Source organism: Phycodurus eques, chromosome 5 (assembly GCF_024500275.1).
Source record: "Phycodurus eques isolate BA_2022a chromosome 5, UOR_Pequ_1.1, whole genome shotgun sequence".
Classification (NCBI taxonomy): domain Eukaryota; kingdom Metazoa; phylum Chordata; class Actinopteri; order Syngnathiformes; family Syngnathidae; genus Phycodurus; species Phycodurus eques.
Genome location: NC_084529.1, coordinates 15,752,020 through 15,771,894, shown reverse-complemented (window position 1 = coordinate 15,771,894; position 19,875 = coordinate 15,752,020). Strand labels below are relative to the sequence as shown.

Below are 19,875 nucleotides of genomic sequence, written 5' to 3'. Positions count from 1 at the left end.
CAAAACACATGTAGACTGGTTGGGCAAACTCCCATGCACCCTCGAGGACCCTGCCAAAGGTGGAGAGCTGGTCCACTGTTCCACGGCCAGGACGAAAACCACACTGCTCCTCCTGAATCTGGGATTCAACTTCCCGACGGACCCTCCTCTCCAGCACCCCTGAATAGACCTTACCAGGGAGGCTGAGGAGTGTGATCCCCCTGTAGTTGGAACACACCCTTCGGTCCCCCTTCTTAAAAAGGGGGACCACCACCCCAGTCTGCCAATCCAGAGGCACTGTTCCCGATGTCCACGCGATGTTGCAGAGGCGTGTCAACCAGGACAGCCCTACAACATCCAGAGCCTTGAGGAACTCCGGGCGAATCTCATCCACCCCTGGGGCCTTGCCACCGAGGAGCTTTTTAACCACCTCGGCGACCTCAACCCCTGTTAGATATATTTTAGTAGTTATCATTTATTTGCTTAGCTTGCATTAGTATTTTGCATTAGTAGCTTGCATTAGTATTTTGCATTAGTAGCTTGCATTAGTATTATGGACAATATTTAGATAGAAAGATGTCTCGCCTTCAAGAAGATGACTCAGCAACATTTGATGGAAGGACGCCTTGACCAAGGATGTGATCGGATGTGGTCGGGGACGGGACAGGTGTCGTCTGGTCCTATGTTTTGTGTTGTGTCTTAATGCTTAGAACATTATGTCTTGTAGAACCCTCCTATTTTCAAATAAATGTAGGAGCGACGGGGGAGATTGTTTAGAGCGTGTTGAGAGGCTGTAACCTGAACAATCTCCCATGCGCCCTCCTCATGAGTAAAATGACCAACGTCTTCATTCCTTTTGTGTTTATTCATTATAATGTTTGGTGAGATAAATCCAACAACCCCAGAGATAGGAGAACCCGCCTCAGAGAACCCAGACTCTGCTCCCTCATGGGAAGGCGTGTCGGTGGATTTGAGGAGGTCTTCAAAGTATTCTCCCCACCGGCTCACAACGTCCCGAGTCGAGGTCAGCAACGCCCCATCCCCACTATACACAGTGTTGATGGTGCACTGCTTTCCCCTCCTGAGACGTCGGATGGTGGACCAGAATTTCCTCGAAGCCATCCGAACTCTTCCCATGCCCGAGTTTTTGCTTCAGCGACCACCAAAGCTGCAGTCCGCTTTGCCAGCCGGTACCCATCAGCTGCCTCAGGAGTCCCACAGGCCAAAAAGGCTCGATAGGACTCCTTCTTCAGCTTGACGGCATCCCTCACCATTGGTGTCCATCAACGGGTTCAGGGATTGCCGCCACGACAGGCACCGACCATTTTACGGCCACAGGTCCGGTCGGCCGCCTCAGCAATGGAGGTGCGGAACATGGTCCTCTCGGACTCGATGTCCCCCGCCTCCTCCGGAACATGAGCAAAGTTCTGTCGGAGGTGGGTGTTGAAACTCCTTCTGACAGGGGATTCGCCAGACGTTCCCAGCAGACCCTCACAATACGTTTGGGCCTGCCACGTCGGACCGGCATCTTCCCCCACCATCGGAGCCAACTCACCACCAGGTGGTGATCAGTTGACAGCTCCGCCCCTCGAGTGTCCAAGACATGCAGCCGCAAGTCCGATGACACGACCACAAAGTCGATCATCAAACTGCGACCTAGGGTGTCCTGGTGCCAAGTGCACGTGTGGACACCCTTATGCTTGAACATGGTGTTCGTTATGGACAATCCGTGACGAGCACAGAAGTCCAATAACAGAACACCGCTCGGGATCTGATCGGGGGGGGCCGTTCCTCCCAATCACGCCCTTCCAGGTCTCACTGTCATTGCCCACGTGAGCATTGAAGTCCCCCAGCAGAACGATGGAGTCCCCAGCGGGAGCGCTCTCCAGCACCCCCTCCAAGGACTCCAAAAAGGGTGGGTACTCTGAACTGGTGTTTGGTGCATAGGCACAAATAACAGTCAGGACCCGTCCCCCCACCCGAAGGCGGAGGGAGGCTACCCTCTCGTCCACCGGGGTGAACCCTAACGTACAGGCGCCGAGCCGGGGAGCAATAAGTATACCCACACCTGCTCGGCGCTTCTCACCGTGGGCAACTCCAGAGTGGAAGAGAGTCCAACCCCTCTCGAGGGGACTGGTACCAGAGCCCAAGCTGTGCGTGGAGGCGAGTCCGACTATATCTAGTTGGAACTTCTCGACCTCACACACCAACTCGGGCTCCTTCCCTGCCAGAGAGGTGACATTCCACGTCCCTAGAGTCAGCTTCTGTAGCCGGGGATCGGATCGCCAAGGTCCCCGCCTTCGGCCACCGCCCAGCTCGCATTGCACCCGACCTCTATGGCCCCTCCCACAGGTGGTGAGCCCATGGGAAGGGGGACCCACGTTACCCTTTCGGGCTGTGCCCGGCCATGGGGCCCGGCCACCAGGCGCTCTCCTTCGAGCCCCAACTCCAGGCCTGGCTCCAGATGGGGGCCCCGGTGACCCGCGTCCGGGCAAGGGAAACCTGAGTCCATAATTTGTCTTCTTCATACGGGGTCTTTGAGCCGTGCTTTGTCTGGTCCCTCACCTAGGACCTGTTTGCCATGGGTGACCCTGCCAGGGGCATAAAGCCCCAGACAACTTAGCTCCTACGATCATTGGGACATACAAACCCCTCCACCACGATAAGGTGACGGCTCAAGGAGAGGTTGGGACGTTGCGTTAAACATAAATTAAAACAGAATACAATGATTTGCAAATCATGTTCAACCTATATTTAATTGAATACACTAAAAAGACAAGATATTTATTTAATGTTCAAACTGATAAACTTTATTGTTTTTAGCAAATAATCATTAACTTAGAATTTTATTCTGTTTTTATTTGTTTAACACAACGTCCCAACTTCATTGGAATTGGGGTTGTACTTTATTACTTGTCAGTCTCATCTCCCCATACACGGTTACACATGTTTGGTGTCTAACGCCTCACAGATAAGACAACGTGCAGTGTGACTGGTAGAAAGATCCAAAGGCAATTATACAGTTCAGCATATTCGTAACAACATAGAGAGTGTCTCAAGACAAACTTCTCAGGATTGCTTCTGCTGCTCTCCCTAACAACAGGCCTTTATCATTGTGTCCTTGTTTGTTGCTCACGTCTGGTTCCACTGCGGTTTGCATGGATGCACAATAATTGCTATTATCGGCACAAATTGTTGACGGCTGCGTGGTAATAAGAGACCGCGGCATGCCTTTCAGAAGAGCCCAAAACACTCATTACCGCTAATGCTACAAAGAGAGCACGGTTCCAGACCAGACACAACATTTCCATGCATGGGTTATGCCTCTTCTCCTCGCAAGGTGCTTGCACCGGAAGTGCAAAGACCCTTCATAATTTCCACTAACACCCCAGGTCAAACTTAGCTTATCACCAAAATACAAAGCTTGTCTGTCTATTGAGATATATCACTTCAACAACATTTCTTGACACGGCTACTATTCTCCAATTTAGGCATCATCTTGTGGCATCTTAGGGCGTTACAGAATGAGCGCAAAAAAGTAACATTTTCAGCCAATAGGATAGCAGCTAGCAGGTCAACCACTTAGCCCACCTCTTCAGCCTCCTGACATATTGCATGATACCACGTACTGTTTGGGGTTTATGCCACAGACTTCGGGTTTTAAGGACTGATCTCTCCTCTGGTCCGTTTTTCTCTATGCAAAAATTACTGGATTATTTACGAGGTGAGTGATATCGTATAGCAAGAGAAGAGAGAGAATCATCTTTTATTGTCATGAACATGCATGCAGGCACATGAAATTTGTTCTCTGCATTTAACCCATCACAGTGAACACATACACACACGTTAGTGGAACACACTGGAGCAGGGGGCAGCTGAAGCGCCCGGGGAGCATTTCTGGGTATCAGTGTCTTGCTCAAGGACACCACAGCCGTGAGTCCGGGGGATGTTGGCGGATGGTCCAGTCGGGGTCTTAAACCTACGTCCCCCACGGTGGCAGGCGATGATCTTAACCATTGGGCCACGGCTTCCCAATAGAGTAGCTAGCTAATGTAGATGTTAACGTTAGCACACTAGAGTCCACTCATTCTGGTCAAAATAACAAGACTGCAAAATCATTGCCTTTTTATTAACATCTGAAAGCAAAGCAGACAAAACTCCAGAAGTATGACCCAGAAGTACGTACTTCTGCTGGACGAGATTTTTTTTGCCGGAAGGCCCGACCCGCCCATGATATAAACCCAATCCCAGCATTTGTACATTTCTTGGTAGAATTACGAATTGTGTAATTATAGAGGCATTGGAATTCAGGGGGTCCACTTACAAGGGGTCCTCGTTTTACAACAGTCTCTCTGTTTGTACCGTACATACTGTTTGTCATTCGATTGTTTTCGATTCATGCCGTAGAAGTGTTGTTGATGCACATTTTAATGTAATTATGACTTTACTACAGCGTTAGCGTAGTTTAGCGATGGACTACGTCGCCTTTTGAACAAATTCAAGTTAATTCGCTATCGTAGGAAAGGAAGTCTGTCCTAGACCGAGGACCCCCTATAGTTCCTTTGTGATAAAATAAGGTTAACTAGCTTTTTTATTAGCTCGTTTTCCCTTTGTGTGTCAAAACTGATAGATGCAAACCACAGACACATACTAACATTAATATTTCTCTATGTTGTACATGTCTGCTCTCCTGAGCCTTGTTGTGTTGCATGAAGAAAATGGAAAAATCACCGTAGGCGGTCGTTCTAATATGTGATCTAGGTCAGCGGAGATGTGTGCGTGTGTATGTTTGTGTATGTGCTGGGGATGACATCATCACAGCCATTTCTTTAAATAGCTCCCAGTAGCCTCTGTCACTGTAGTTGTAAGTGTGTTGAGAGCAGCAGGCCTCGAGGGAAGGATGTTAGGAAGATGCACCCCTTTAGTGCTGTAGCTAATAATGTGTGAGTGTGTTGAGTGGGCTGCTTGCATGTGGAGCATTTGCCCTTGTGTGTGCGTATGGCAGGGACACGACACACCCGTGGTTAACCTCATTCAGGGCGGGGCGTCCTCTTACTCAAGATGTCACGGCCCAGAAGCATGAGGCAGTAGTCCTCAGCCGCAACTCTGATTTAAGACGTCCTGGACGCCGTTAGCGAGGCGATGAGTGGAGGGGGGGGGGTGGCTGTCATCTCTTAGGCGCTACGATAAATCACTCACAACTGGATGGTACGCCACAGCTTGATCCACTACAGCCGGCGATTGGGAGCTGGCGCCGGCCACAGCCCTCCACCTCCTCTGCAGTACAGCGCTCTGGCCCAGAGGCATGACTCTGCAGTAGAGGTGTGGGTCAGAGGCTGAGAGAGCGGGAGGGGAAGGAAAGACATGGTCGTCGCACTGTCAGCAGCATCCACCAGCTCCATCCTTTTCTACTCTTTTCCTGTCGTTAATCTCCCTTTCTCTCACTTCTTTTTGCACTTAAGCCCCGTTCTGTCGAAGAATGCTTCATCACTGCAGTGACTCAATACCCGGTGCAGTTGGAAACACAGCTGTTTCTGTGTTGCAGAACTTCATTACTAGCAACACTAATGATAATTAATGCATTTTCATTGCTATTATGTACCAAAATGTTATTATTATGCCCCATCTAGAGGAGTGTCAAGGACATAACACGAAAAAGTATCTTGTGCTGCCTCAGGGCATTCACAGAAAAAGCACAAAAATACGATCAGACCTCCGATGAGATTAGTTCTTTTAGTGACTAGCTGAGGATAGGTTCCACAGAAAAAAAACATGACTAGGTAAATATGTGAAAAGAAAATCGTGACTATACAAGGGTTCACTGTCGTAGCATTAAAAGAATGAGTTACAGTATTATTTAGTTAATATCTGTCACTTAACAATTGTGTGTGAAACATTTACAATATTTACATTTACTCTGGTTACGACAGAGACTGAAGACAGTCTGAAACAGCTCTAATGTCCTTTACTGATGATGTTGAATGTGTCTTTTTCTGCAGCCCAAGTTGATGGCGAAAGATCTCTTGGACCTGGTGGCCTCTCACTTCAACCTCAAGGAGAAAGAGTACTTTGGAATTGCGTACACAGACGAAACGTGAGTCCTCTTCCAAAGTGTTCCACTCAGCAACAAATGCGATGTAATAAAGTTACTTTTCTGGACTCGGTTGGTGGAGGAGATGATTTGTCAGTCTTGCCAGTTTCTCCATCAAACATCTCTACAGAATGAGAAGAATCTGGAAAAGTTTAGGTTTTCCTTTGCTACAGTTTGATGACAGCTTTGTTCCAGTGTCCAAGCAGAGATCACAGGTCTCCCTCTGCCAGCCGCAAGATTTTCACTCAAAACTGTGCTTCAAATATAGAAAAAAAAAGACACATAGTTCCATGGGTTCCAAAACGCTGCTTGATACCAAGTCCTATCAAGCCATTGGGAATAGGAACAAAAAGAGGAAGTAGAAGCTATCTGATTCCATTTGATTGTTTATTTCCATGTACATTTCAAGTGACACATAACTGATGTGGCTATGTTTACACTGACGGTACACAGGAAGCAACACACGTGCGCCGACTCTCAAATTGGATGTTAATAACTCCAGAAGCATTAACACCAGATTTAAACAATAATACATAAATAATACAAATATTAAACATTACATAGCATTTAGTTGGCCTGGACTGACACGTCCCCTTATTGATTTAAATGAGTACAACCGCCACATTACTCCACTGGCTGCCGCCTGCAATTATTTTGCATAATAGTGCAAAATAATAGTGAGTAGCCTCACTTTTGAACTATGCAGTGTAAATCCAGCCTTCAAGCGGAGGCCACTATTTGAGAAAACACAGCAATGAGTTCAGTGTGTGTTCGCTGACCAACAATGACACAGGTTCCATCTCGTGACGCTGCATGCAAAGTCATGTAAAGATTGAATGATTTACATACAGGTAAATAATGCTACGGCCGTTGTGTGAGTGTGTTTGTCTCCTTTGTTTATGTCGTTCGAGGGGAGGTGTGGGACACAAAAGAGGGACAAAGCAGGGAAAAACAATCAGACACATGAGCATTAGTAATTATTTCCCTCAACATATCTCAATAGGGGGGTTAATTATATTGTTTTCGCTCTCCTCAGGGGCCATTTTAGTTGGCTGCAGCTGGACCGCAGGGTATTAGAACATGAATTCCCCAAGAAATCAGGGCCCATTGTCCTCTACTTCTGTGTCAGGTGAGTTTTCATCCACTTTATCAGCGCGCCATGGTTCCCCCCAATGAAGGATTATGTATGTGAGAAAGTGCTGTTATGTTTGTTTGTTTTGCCTATGCACAGGTAAGTAGCACATTAACGGTGTCGGCTATTACGGGTCCCAATAAAATTGCTTTGACCCCAGCAGTTAACTCCCGGCATGGGGGCCTCTCAGCCAATCACGAGCCTCATTGACCTTGTGTGTGTGTGTGTGTGTGTGTGTGTCTGCTGTGTGTTCAGGAAGTTTAGCATTTCCTGCCCCACAACGAAGACTGCTGGCCATTTTTATATTGAGGCGTGCTCGTTAAAAAAATTTTCAGCGCTGCAACTTGTCAACAGTAAAATATGGGGGCTCTCCAAGTCAAAATGCTACTCGTTTAAAAATATGAACTGCTGATGTGACAAAAGTACACACACACCCATAAATTTGCAACCTCAGATAACCCTGAGTGAAAAGCACAGGCTTTGTTTTTGGCCCACTGGAGTTCTTTGTTCCCGACACATCCAGATAATGTCAGTAGCCCACCCCACCCCAGCTCCCCTCCGGAGACTTCCCCATTGGCTAGCAACACGCGTAGCAACGTGGTACACTGGGCCAAACAATGTGGCTGAAAAAAGTCGTTCCCAGGTTTACATTCACAACGTGAACGAAAATAATGACACAATGCGACGATTGTTTGGCAAAAGCGTACTCTCGTCTCACAAAGGAACTGGAGGAAAACAAGTGTCTGTACAGCAGAGACGTTTTTAAAATGAATACAATTTATTTGCTATTATTTGTCAATAATAATACATGTAAAGTTTGTGTTGAGGGTATTAATTTTGTTTATTTACGTTTTGTCTACGTCCTGTATTTTTTTAAAAGGTGTACAAAACGTACAGGTGACTCGGTTTAAGACTGACTTCCAAACCTGCAACAGTGGTGTAACCCGAGTTTGCACATTAAGTTGTATCGCGGCATGTGATGCAGTAGTAAACGTAATAAGTGAAGCAAATATTTGTATGAAAAACACTTCTAGGCCATAAGCATAACGGTAACGTATCGGCAACTGAGCGTCACTTCTCATGCTGTACGATTAACTTTTCTGACTGGAGTTGTCCCTAGCCGATTACGGGATTGGAAATCGTGGCCGATCGTGTAATTTTAAGATGATTGGTATTGGGTAAAAAAAAAAAAAAGTTTATTTATTTATTTATTTATAATCTTTTTGAAGTCATATTGTGACAAAATAAACCTGGGGTGCAAATATTTTGCTAAATGGAACAGAAATATCTTGGTTTTAGATTACACAATCATGTAACGTTTCATGTTCGTGTGGTGGTGTGAAAAAGTGACTTGGCTTATAGTCATATCGGAATGTATCATTTGGGATAGCTTATTCCAAATTTTTTAAATTAAGACGATTGAGACAATTTAAATGTGCTCTTTTTCTTCTTCTTCATGCATTGGCCAAGTATCGGATCGAGACTCAGTATCAGCAGATTGGACTCGGGCATATTCCTATTTCTTACGCTTGCATTGCAAACTAGTTCATTGCGCGCCAGGCGTACACTCGAAACCTCATCTGTCGAGACCGTCGTAAAAACTGAGGACCCTCTGTATGTGGCTATTTAAATTCACAGATTACAAAGACAACACCCGTAACTCATGACATTTATCATTTCATAGCCCTAATATACGAAGGCGATATGATGTGGAAGAGGGGCTGAACTAAGACCCCAGTTAAAGGTTTCAGTTGCTCGTTCTCTGCCATTGTTCAGTCCAGTCACCAGCCTCAATACCTTCCACACACGCACGTACACACGCATGGACAGGCAGATACAAGACTGATAGAACAACAATCAACCCAAGTGTCAATGCTGAATTCATTACCAGCCCGATCATATTCTTTTCACTGGCACGAAGTATACGGATGTTTTTGTGCGTATGGTGTTTGAGTTACGCTTAATAAATGTCAGTCTGCCATGTGCGCCCATCTCATCGAGAGGATGGCTTTAATTAAACGTTCATACGGGGTTATTGATTGGGCCGGTCTCACAATTTCCCAACACTCGATTGGTAAAACGATAAGGGCCTTACGTCATTGATCCTCTTAAGAACCTGCACGATCACTGCTTATAGCCTAAATCAGTTTTTCCCTGCCTGTATTGAGCCAAGGAACACATTTTACATGCAAAAAATCTCATGGCACACCACCAAACAAAAATGTCAAAATAATGATCTTATCTCAATTTACTCACAAATGAGTGAAATGTGAGCCTGTTTAATGGAACACAAAACTGGAGCCTATCCCAGCTGTCATCGGGCAGGAGGCGGGCTACACCCTGAACTGGTTGCCAGCCAATTGCAGGGCACATACAAACAAACAACCATTCGAACTCACAGTCATGCCTACGGGCAATTTAGAGTCTCCAATTAATGCATGTTTTTGGGATGTGGGAGGAAACCGGAGTGCCCGGAGAAAACCTACGCAGGCACGGGGAGAACATGCAAACTCCACACAGGCGGGGCCAGGGATTGAACCCGTGTCCTCAGAACTGTGAGGCTGACGCTCTAACCAGTCGTCCACCGTGCCGCCTGAGTGCTGTTATATTGCATTTTGTTATATTGCATTTTATTATAGTATTGATTGATTCTAGGCGGCACGGTGACCGACTGGTTAGCACATCTGCCTCACAGTTCTGAGGACCAGGGTTCAAATCCCGGCCCTGCCTGTGTGGAGTTTGCATGTTCTCCCCGTGCCTGTGTGGGTTTTCTCCGGGTACTCCGGGTTTAGCATCTCTTAGCAATGAGTACCTTCCCAGCATACCGCCATGGTAGTTTCCTAAAGCTCTACATGCATGCTCCATTCATGAGCTAAATTTAGAAGACGCTATTATGTTACTTCCCTGCCTCACAAGTGCTCTGCCAGCAGTGGGTTACTGTGCTTTGCTAGCCATGTGTGTGTGTGTGTGTGTGTGTGTGTGTGTTATTACTCCCATGTGTGTGACGTGTGCTGTGGAATCACTACAAGATGAAGGTGACAAAGTGCATCACATGCACATTTAGTGCAGTGTGTGTGTGTGTGTGTGTGTTTACAAGGCAAGATGGTGAGACAGAGGACGTGGGACACACGAGCCCACAACACAGATGGCTGTAGTGCCACCGTCTGGACATTTTTGTCATCGCACTCGCCAGCCACAACATTAGGTACACCTGCAGTTTGATGAGATGCAATACAAGAGCTGTAAGCAACACATCTGCCTTTACAGACATAACAATGCTTAGATTAGCATGATCTTAATTAGATGAATATTAGAAACAGTTCTCTGTATAATGCAGTGCTCCTCCACATTACAATAATAAACATAATGTAAACTCAAAAAATAGCTTGACTGCATTTTCATCTCTTTATAATACAAATTCTCATTCGAACTGCATAGGTGTGCCTAATAAAGAGGCCAATGAGTGCAAATGCACAGTACAATCATTTGCATGCTGTTTTCTCCTTGAAATACAAAACAAGCATCTTGACACTTTTGTTTTTCTCCATGTTCAGATTCTACATAGAGAGTATATCATACTTGAAGGACAATGCTACCATTGAGCTTTTTTTCCTCAATGCCAAGTCCATCATCTACAAGGTAAGCCAGCTTTCTGTTGCCATAATTCATACCATTGATAACAAGATTACTGTACATTATTTATTCCTATGTGGTTTCCTAGATGACTGCTAAAGAAAAAATGTAAGAATGCAAAAGTTTATGTCCATGTCACTTCCTTACATTCTGCTGACTTTACCTCAAATGAAAATAGGACCACGGAGAATGTGATGTGAACAAAGCGCATTGGCTGTTAGCCACCATATGATTTTGCCCAGAAAATTACAAATGATTTGAACTATTGAACCGTTCACATCCATCTGCTCAATGTTGTTAGTGGAGCATATAAGCCAAACAGTTGTTCATTTGATAATGCAAGCACGAAATTTAGCAGAAATACCCATAGTGGAGTTGAGTTAAAGACAAATTTTTTTTTTTTTTCTTCTAATTACAATATGGTGGCCATCTTCTAAGATGGCTGGATGGCGTTTACTGTGAAAAAGTGTCAACATATTGTTGTATAATTTGCCAAAGTGCAGTTAATATTGAGATAAAGTTGGTGTGTCTTTGGCATTCTCCCATTACTGACTTTAATTGGACTGTAACAGCTCCTGCCTTTCAGGAATCCACTATAGAAAATGACTGATATTATGCAAAATATGCTTAGCTCCCATGTTAAAGTTAAGTATGTTGAGTTCTAAGTTATCTATTGTGCTCTATTTTTTCTCCATATGACTTACTGTTACTGTTTTTAGGCATTTATTCATGGAAATCCTGGGGGGGAAAAAATATAATTTGATACATATATTAACCCATTTTAACTACATCTGACCTGGAGAACTATAAACATAACAAATCCAATCATTCTTTTTTAACACGCACACTAACCTAATGTAGGCAAAGGTCGATGCTGTCTTATTATAAAGCAGATAATTTGGTGTTTTTTTTTTTCAAGAATGTTAGCTTTGGGCGCACTGAATGCCATCTTAAGAAAATGCTGCAAATATTGGAATTATTTTTTTCTCAATTAGTGACTTAGTGTATATTCATACCAAATGTTGCAAATATTGGAACTTTGTTTTCCCTCAATTAGTGACTTAGTGTATACTCATACCAAATGTCATGCTTTTCAACTGAATGAATCTGGCTGCTTCCATTATGTCAGTTGTACTTCAACTTTTTACACTAAGTACCACCTAAAAAAAAAACTTGAGCTCTCCAAGTACCACCCCCATGACTGAGATTAAAATACAGAACCAGAGGAGGCCGATGTGGTCATCAAAAACGAGACACAGATTTTAATCGTAAAAAGTGTATTTAATAATTTTATAAACCACTGTAACATTATGCACTGTTTGGACAGTAACACAGAGCTTAAATATAGGGGAATAATTACTTAACTGAATAATTATTCAGTTAAAATTTATTGCACATATGTGAAATAAAACTGTACCTAAATGTTTTTTTTCAATCCATCAAACAGTTCTAAAAAATGTAATGCAAATGTTTTGAACTTGGACAGTGATTCTTTCGCGTACCACTTTTGGCATCACACTTTGTAATGTACAGTTTTGATCTGTTTCGCCAGTCGAGCCATTATTGATAGTGTCCAGAAGGGGGAAACCATTGTCCAAAATTATTGCAGCCTTCCAAAAATCAGCATTATGTTTTGGAGATCATGAATGGATTCAATACGTTTTTGTTCTCACTGTCAATCAATGAAGAGAACAAGTGACGGTACATCAATGTACACTCTTGGAACTCTACTGTAATAGTAATAAAAAGCAGATACATACAGATGTGTGATTCACAGAAAGAAAACAGTGATAGGTGTGCAGTACAAAATGACACATTTGTGTTTGAAGTGGGGGAAACGCGGTGTGTGGTACTCACAGAGTCTGTCTCGTGTTTCATCGCGACCGTCTGATCTCACCAAGCCAATTAAGAGGTGGATTGTAAAGAGAGCATTCCTGGCATACTTGACCCACTATTCACATCCGCGGCCACCCTTCCCCCATTATATACACTGGATAATATAAACAGAGCCGGGCAAAAAAGGTCTCCTTGCTTTCCAACGTTTTCACATTTTCATGTCACAGAAGGTGTAAGTATTAAGTAACCATGTAAAAAAACAAAAATGCAGTTTAAAAATATGTTATGAATACTTTAAAAAGCATAACTCTGGTAACTTCCAAAACCCCCTCCCCGTAATCTCTGAGCCCCATCCACATGAAGAGGTCATGAAATGAGAGATGGAAGCAGTTTGTCGGCAGATGAAAAGAATTACCAGCCGATCTTTGGGCAAGACATGAACATCAGAGACATTTCAGCGGTTCCGCAACCCGTTTTGGCACAGTGTCTCATTTCTAACATGTCCTTCATGTGTCTCTTTTCTCTCGTAGGAGCTCATTGAAGTGGACAGCGATGTCGTCTTTGAACTGGCTTCCTATATTCTCCAAGTAAGATAAAATGCTTCCCCCTCCATCCCCTTTTTCTCAAATGATGCACTCGATCCAAGAGTCCCCTCTTCACAATGTGGCCACAAGTGTTTGATGCTAATTGACGAGGATCATCATTATGTTATGTGCTTGTCAGTCTGACAGAGATGGTGTAATGCGGCTTCCAACTTGAAATCCTAAAAAGCCTCCACTGTCTTGCCATCGACATTCCTAGATGCCCTCAGCCACTTCTAATGTAACCCAGCAGCTGGGTGACGCTTTTGGTTCACATAGTCACTCCATTTATAACTACAGTATGTTTGCCTCTGTGTGTGTGTTAACGTGTGTATCAGGTGCAGTGGCACCTTGACCTTAAGGCTACAACAATTGTTCGAATAACTTGGAGTAACTCCGGTAAAAGATATAGAAGCTCCAAATTTTGGAATAATTTTACACAAACATGAGGTACAATGTGTACCATAACAGCATGTCAATGGCCAACAAGGAAGCTAACGTATTGCTGTTAGCTCATTTACAACCCCAATTCCAATGAAGTCGGGACGTTGTGTTAAATATAAATAAAAACAGAATACAATGATTTGCAAATAATGTTCAACCTATATTTAATTGAATACACTACAAAGACAAGATATTTAATGTTCAAACCGATGAACTTTATTGGTTTTAGCAAATAATCATTAACTTAGAATTTTATGGCTGCAACACGTTCCAAAAAAGCTGGGACAGGTGGTAAAAAAAGTTGAGAAATGCTCATCAAACACCTGTTTGGAACATGGCACAGGTGAACAGGCTAATTGTGAACAGCTGGGTGCCATGATTGGGTATAAAATGAGCTTCCCTGAATTGCTCAGCCATTCACAAGCAAAGATGGGGCGAGGTTCACCTCTTTGTGAACAAGTGCGTGAGAAAATAGTCAAACAGTTTAAGGACAATGTTCCTCAATGTACAATTGCCAGGAATTTAGGGATTTCATCATCTACGGTCCATAATATCATCAAAAGGTTCAGAGAATCTGGAGAAATCACTGCATGCAAGCGGCCAGGGGCGAAAACCAACATTGAATGCCCGTGACCTTCGATCTCTCAGGCGGCACTGCATCAAAAACCGACATCAATGTGTAAAGGATATCACCACATGGGCTCAGGAACACTTCAGAAAACCAATGTCAGTAAATACAATTAAGCGCTACATCTGTAAGTGCAACTTGAAACAAGCTCATCTAAGATAGACTGATGCAAAGTGGAAAAGTGTTCTGTGGTCCGACGAGTCCATATTTCAAATTGTTTTTGGAAATTGTGGACGTCGTGTCCTCCGGGCCAAAGAGGAAAAGAACCATTCGGACTATTATGGACGCAAAGTTCAAAAGCCAGCATCTGTGATGGTATGGGGCTGTGTTCGTGCCAATGGCATGGGTAACTTACACATCTGTGAAGGCACCATTAATGCTGAAAGGTACATACAGGTTTTGGAGAAACAAATGCTTCCATTCAAGCAACGTCTTTTTCATGAACGCCCCTGCAAGACAATGCCAAACCACATTCTGCACGTGTTACAACAGTGTGGCTTCGTAGTAAAAGAGTGCGGGTACTAGACGGGCCTGCCTGCAGTCCAGACCTGTCTCCCATTGAAAATGTGTGGCACATTATGAAGCGTAATATAGGATAACGGAGACCCCGGACTGTTGAACAGCTGAAGCTGTACATCAAGCAAGAATGGGAAAGAATTCCACCGACAAAGCATCAACAGTTAGTGTCCTCAGTTCCCAAACATTTATTGAATGTTGTTAAAAGAAAAGGTGATGTAACACAGTGGTAAACATGACCCTGTCCAAGCTTTTTTGGAACGTGTTGCTGGCATAAAATTCTAAGTTAATGATTATTTGCTAAAAACAAAAAAGTTTATCAGTTTGAACATGAAATGTCTCATATTTGTAGTGTATTCAGTTAAATATAGGTTGAACATGATTTGCAAATCATTGTATTCTGCTTTTATTTGTATTTAACACAACATCCCAACTTCATTGGAATTGGGCTTGTAATATAGCCCACCAGTACTATTTACGTGTTGTAATGCCCTTGCAAGCGGTCAAAAATAGATATAGCTGTCGATGCACTTTCGATCGCTTTATTGAACGACCGGTAAGAAAGCAAACGCATAATAAGCCCTTCGTTCACGAGCCGCCGATGGCCACAGCTCGCACCGAGTAACTCAAACCGAAAAACTTGTAAGTCGGGGCACCACTATCGCCTTCTCTCAAAGCCTTCAAAGACAGTAGCGTCATGTTTCTCTGTGATTGCGACCAATAACAATCCAGTGTTTTGCAGTGCACGCTAAATCTTCACACAATCACATTTCCTCTTTTCATTCTGCAGGAGGCTAAAGGTGATTTCACCAGGTAAGACCTCTAACTGTTCTTGTTGCTATTTTCTCACTGATTCACTGGTACTCTTTTATTTCATTAAACATGTTTGATTCAGCGGAAACATTCACAATCACTGATCATCATTATCATTATTGAATCAGCATGGCCATTAGCATTAGGGCCCAACCGACGAATCGGCCAACCGATTCAGACAGTCGTTTTTAGCACTTTAAAATCGGAAAAAATCGGCCAACTATTGGATGATCTTTGCCTATTTGTGTGTGTGTGTGTGTCTGTGTGTGTGTGTGTGTGTATGTATATATATATATATATATATATATATATATATATATATATATATATATATATATATATATATATATATATATATATATTTTACACATAACACATTACAACATAAGACAAAGATAATGATTTTCAAACATTCCCCCAAAAATGGCTCACTTGCGCCTATGGCTGGATTTACACTGCAGGTGCAAGTGCCAAATGTACTGCTCGTATTAGACTTTTTTTTGTTTGTTTGTTTTTTTTACCTTATTTCCATGTAGACTTCAAGTGACGCACATCCGATATGACTGCCTTACCATCAAGTTGCCCGAGGCTGATTCCCCCCATTAATTTAAATGGAGGTAACTTCGGTATTACTCCAATGGCCGTTATCTGCAATTACTTAGCTTGTTTAATGATCAACACACCTCTAATGTAGCATATGTAGACCATATTTTATTGAATATGCTTTTGTTGTACCATTGAAATTTTTTTAGCGTGTCTTTTTTAATGTGTTAATTTGTGTTGTTTGGGCAGACATGGGTGTGTATACCTCACCAAAGCTGACTCTGACGTGAAGCTATCAGATTCCAGGCCTTTTTTTCTATTTACACTTCGAAGACGCAGATTCCAATTATGACACTTGAGAGCAAAAAAACTGGAATTGGCGCTTTAACCATGAAGTGTAAATCCAACCTACTTGTACTGAAGAGAGAGAAAATTATACATAATCATATGCCGTACTGTATATATATATATGCAATGAAAGAAGGGGGATGAGGTTACAGTCCTTGGCAAGGCAATTTCCCGCAAATATTCCTTGAATGGAGATCCATGAAGTTCAACAACAAATGTAAAGATAGACAGTACAGACAAAAGTTTTGAGACACCGCCCTCAATCAGTAGTTTTTGTTGGATGACTTTGGTTCGGAAGAACTTGACAGCCTTGACCTCATCCCTGTCAAACAAACTAGACTATGAGTCTATGACCTCACAAATGTTCCACAGACGCACTCCAAAAGATTGTCGAAAGTCTTCCACGATTGGAATGTAAAATGGAAATGTCTCCCGAAAGGAAAATGTATCACAGTACTTTTGCCTGCATAGTGCATGTGAACAATGTTAGTCATGCCCATGAGGCATTAAGATAACCCCCCCCCCACACACACACACACACATGTGGTTCTTCACATGTCCTTGTGTGTGATGTCACCCTCAAACGTGTGTCATCCTTCATCACTTTGCCTCAACAACAGTGACACACTGCAGCAGCCTCCACATCTGACCTCATTTCCTCAAGTCAAGCATCCTGCATGGTTGAGTCGGAATGTTACAAACCCCGGTGACATTCCGGCCCACCCCCCCATCCACTTACACCCACATACTGTTCACCCTATAAACTGTCCACCCACCTAAAACCATATGCAACATTTCCCAGTAACTCTGCCCTGATTCTTCTAAGCTACACCTATACAGTCAACTCACTCCTAGTACAAAAGTGCAATCCCTTGAAGCACTGTCCAAGATTAGAAAGATAGGATTGAACTTTACCATGTTATATACCCTAAAATGGAGCCTGAATACAGATGCATACCCTGTAGACAAAAAAAAACAACTTGTCCGTCCATTTGTTAAAGGCTTTTTCTTAATGAACACGTCAGTTTCAGTCACCTTACTCAGTCAGAAACTCAACATAATGGCATTCAGTCTCCAATTAGGCTGCATGGTTCAGGAGAGATAATTGGGATTATTATTACACATTTGGGATATGTGTCATCACGGCAGTTGAAAAGAGAAAAAAAAACATGTTATTGGATAGCTTAACATCCGGTCTTTTCCAAATCTGGATCAGCCAATCGCAGGGCACATATAAACAAACAACCATTCGCACTCACATTCACACCTACGGGCAATTTAGAGTCTTCAATTAACCTACCATGCATGTTTTTGCGATGTGGGAGGAAACCGGAGTGCCCAGAGAAAACCCACGCTGGCACGGGGAGAACATGCAAACTCCACACAGACGGGGCCGGGAATTGAACCCAAGTCCTCAGAACTGTGAGGCAGACACTCTAACCAGTCGCCTTCCGTACCGCATATTGAAACTACTTTGAGAATATATTAACTCAATTGTTGTCAGGTTGTGTTGATTTTTGTGCCTGACCTGTTCAGTGCCTTAAAATAACGTCTGTTTTGAATTGGCGCTATATGAATAAAATTTACTCCACAGACTACTGATGTCACAACAAATACAGTAGCAATTTTGCCAAACGGTTTAGTTCTTGAATGGAGAAATCACGTAAAACCTAACTGGTTTCTAGGCTTTACACGTTCAGGGTTTTTGGGGCCAATCACCAATCAGCGAGTTTAAAAAAACGATAACCGATCACCGATCCGATCACAAGCTGGAGCAATGTGTCTATTTAAATGACCTGTTAATTTACTGTATATACTTGTGTACTTAATTGCTCAAAAAATTATATTTGCAATAAATGTATCTTTGTTCATCTATTTATGCCAAGTGAGGCATAGTGACAGACAGATCAAATGAATGGTCTTCTATTAGATGGCAGAAGTACTTTTTGTGACATTTTTGTTTGTCTGTGTGCCGTGAGATTTTTCAATTGTAAAATATGTTCCTTGGCTCCATAAAGGTTGGAAATCACTGCTCTAGCCAGGTCATGTATTCTAATCAGTCAGTTCAAACCAACATTACATGACAGAAATAATGGGTGCTAACTTACTGTAATTATATTACTTCACCCACACCGAAACTTTAGAGGATGATTCGACAGAACGGCAGCATGTTTACGCATAACCGTTAGTGCTAGCACTAGCTTGCTAGGCTACATAACGTTTTGTTGCCTGCTTGCGAGCTGTATCTTATTAAAAGTACGGGAACATACCTCAAGCAAGCCTTAAACGAACGTCCTCTCCTGAGCACCGGTGACCACCAACACACGTTTTTCCCCATTTTGTTCTTATAATACAGGCGCCGCGGTCCGCTCTTGTTGTCGTCGCCGCCACGGTAACGAGTGTATCTGGTCGCATTTGAGTTGACAAGATAAAGCCCAATGATCGTAAAAAACGAGATGCAGTAGTATCGGAATACAATATTTTATTGCAGTAGTTTGACATAGTGCAATCGTGAAAGAGCGCAATCGTGAAAGAGCAAATTTGTCTTGTAGTCTGATCCGGGCATTACGTCTCAGATGTGTTGTCTGTCCCGAACCGCCAACGTTTATTTTATTTTTTTTAAATAACTTGATTGGCCGTCAGATATTTACAGTATTACGTCAAAAGACATGCGACAAGGCTAAAAATAAACTAGCTTTTGGATTCAAATATACTGTGCACGATTGCGACGCTAAGTAAAGGTCTTTTGCGGAGCCGATCAATGATATCTTTGATCGAATCGGCAAATTATGACATTAACGCCGATCAGCATAAAATGTTAAATATCTTGGCCGATACTGATCAGGCCGGTCAAATCGATGTAAAGTCTAGTGGTTTCCTTTCCCTAATCGTAAATATGTAATTTACCGCAGTTGTAAAAGCATGAAAGTTTATCTTGAAAGTTTTTACAAAAGGGCTTAGGAAAAGCTGGATGATCCCAGGCGTAAAAGGTAACATATGAAGTATAAAGATTGCGTTCACATGTCGAAAAACAGCCGGGCAGACTGTCACTGGGGACTCTCTCTGGCCCTCAGCTCCTAGACGGTCATGTTCCCAGGGCTTTCCCCAATCCTCTCTTGGCAGACAGACTTCGTGATTACCGCGAGGCTTTCATGACCTCCTGCCAACGGCGAAAACTCCGTCCAAAGCCAAGTCTGTTTGGCTCCCAGCCTCTTCTGCTGTTTGTGTCTTCACCCTGCCCCATCTTTTTTAATATCTCTTTAATACACTTCTTTATTGCTCTCTGTCTTCCTGTTACTTGACTCTTTCCTCTGTGTCTGCCGCACATAGC

General features: G+C 43.2%; 1 protein-coding gene across 15 annotated transcripts in view; it reads left to right on the top strand.

Annotated features, from left to right (window-relative positions):
- frmd4a (FERM domain containing 4A) overlaps positions 1–19,875 on the top strand; it is a 150,263-nt gene that overhangs the window by 102,278 nt on the left and 28,110 nt on the right. For 14 of the 15 annotated variants that reach the window (XR_009768612.1, XM_061677729.1, XM_061677733.1 and 11 more), the window contains 5 exons: positions 5,979–6,073; positions 7,107–7,199; positions 10,757–10,841; positions 13,202–13,258; positions 15,631–15,653. Coding sequence is in view for 14 of the 15 variants with exons in the window: in XM_061677729.1 (XP_061533713.1) it covers positions 5,979–6,073; positions 7,107–7,199; positions 10,757–10,841; positions 13,202–13,258; positions 15,631–15,653 (353 nt within the window). In the remaining variant the exon portion in view is untranslated. Of the gene's footprint in view, positions 1–5,978; positions 6,074–7,106; positions 7,200–10,756; positions 10,842–13,201; positions 13,259–15,630; positions 15,654–19,875 lie in introns of those variants that run through there. The other variant, XM_061677736.1, reaches the window with a different exon arrangement.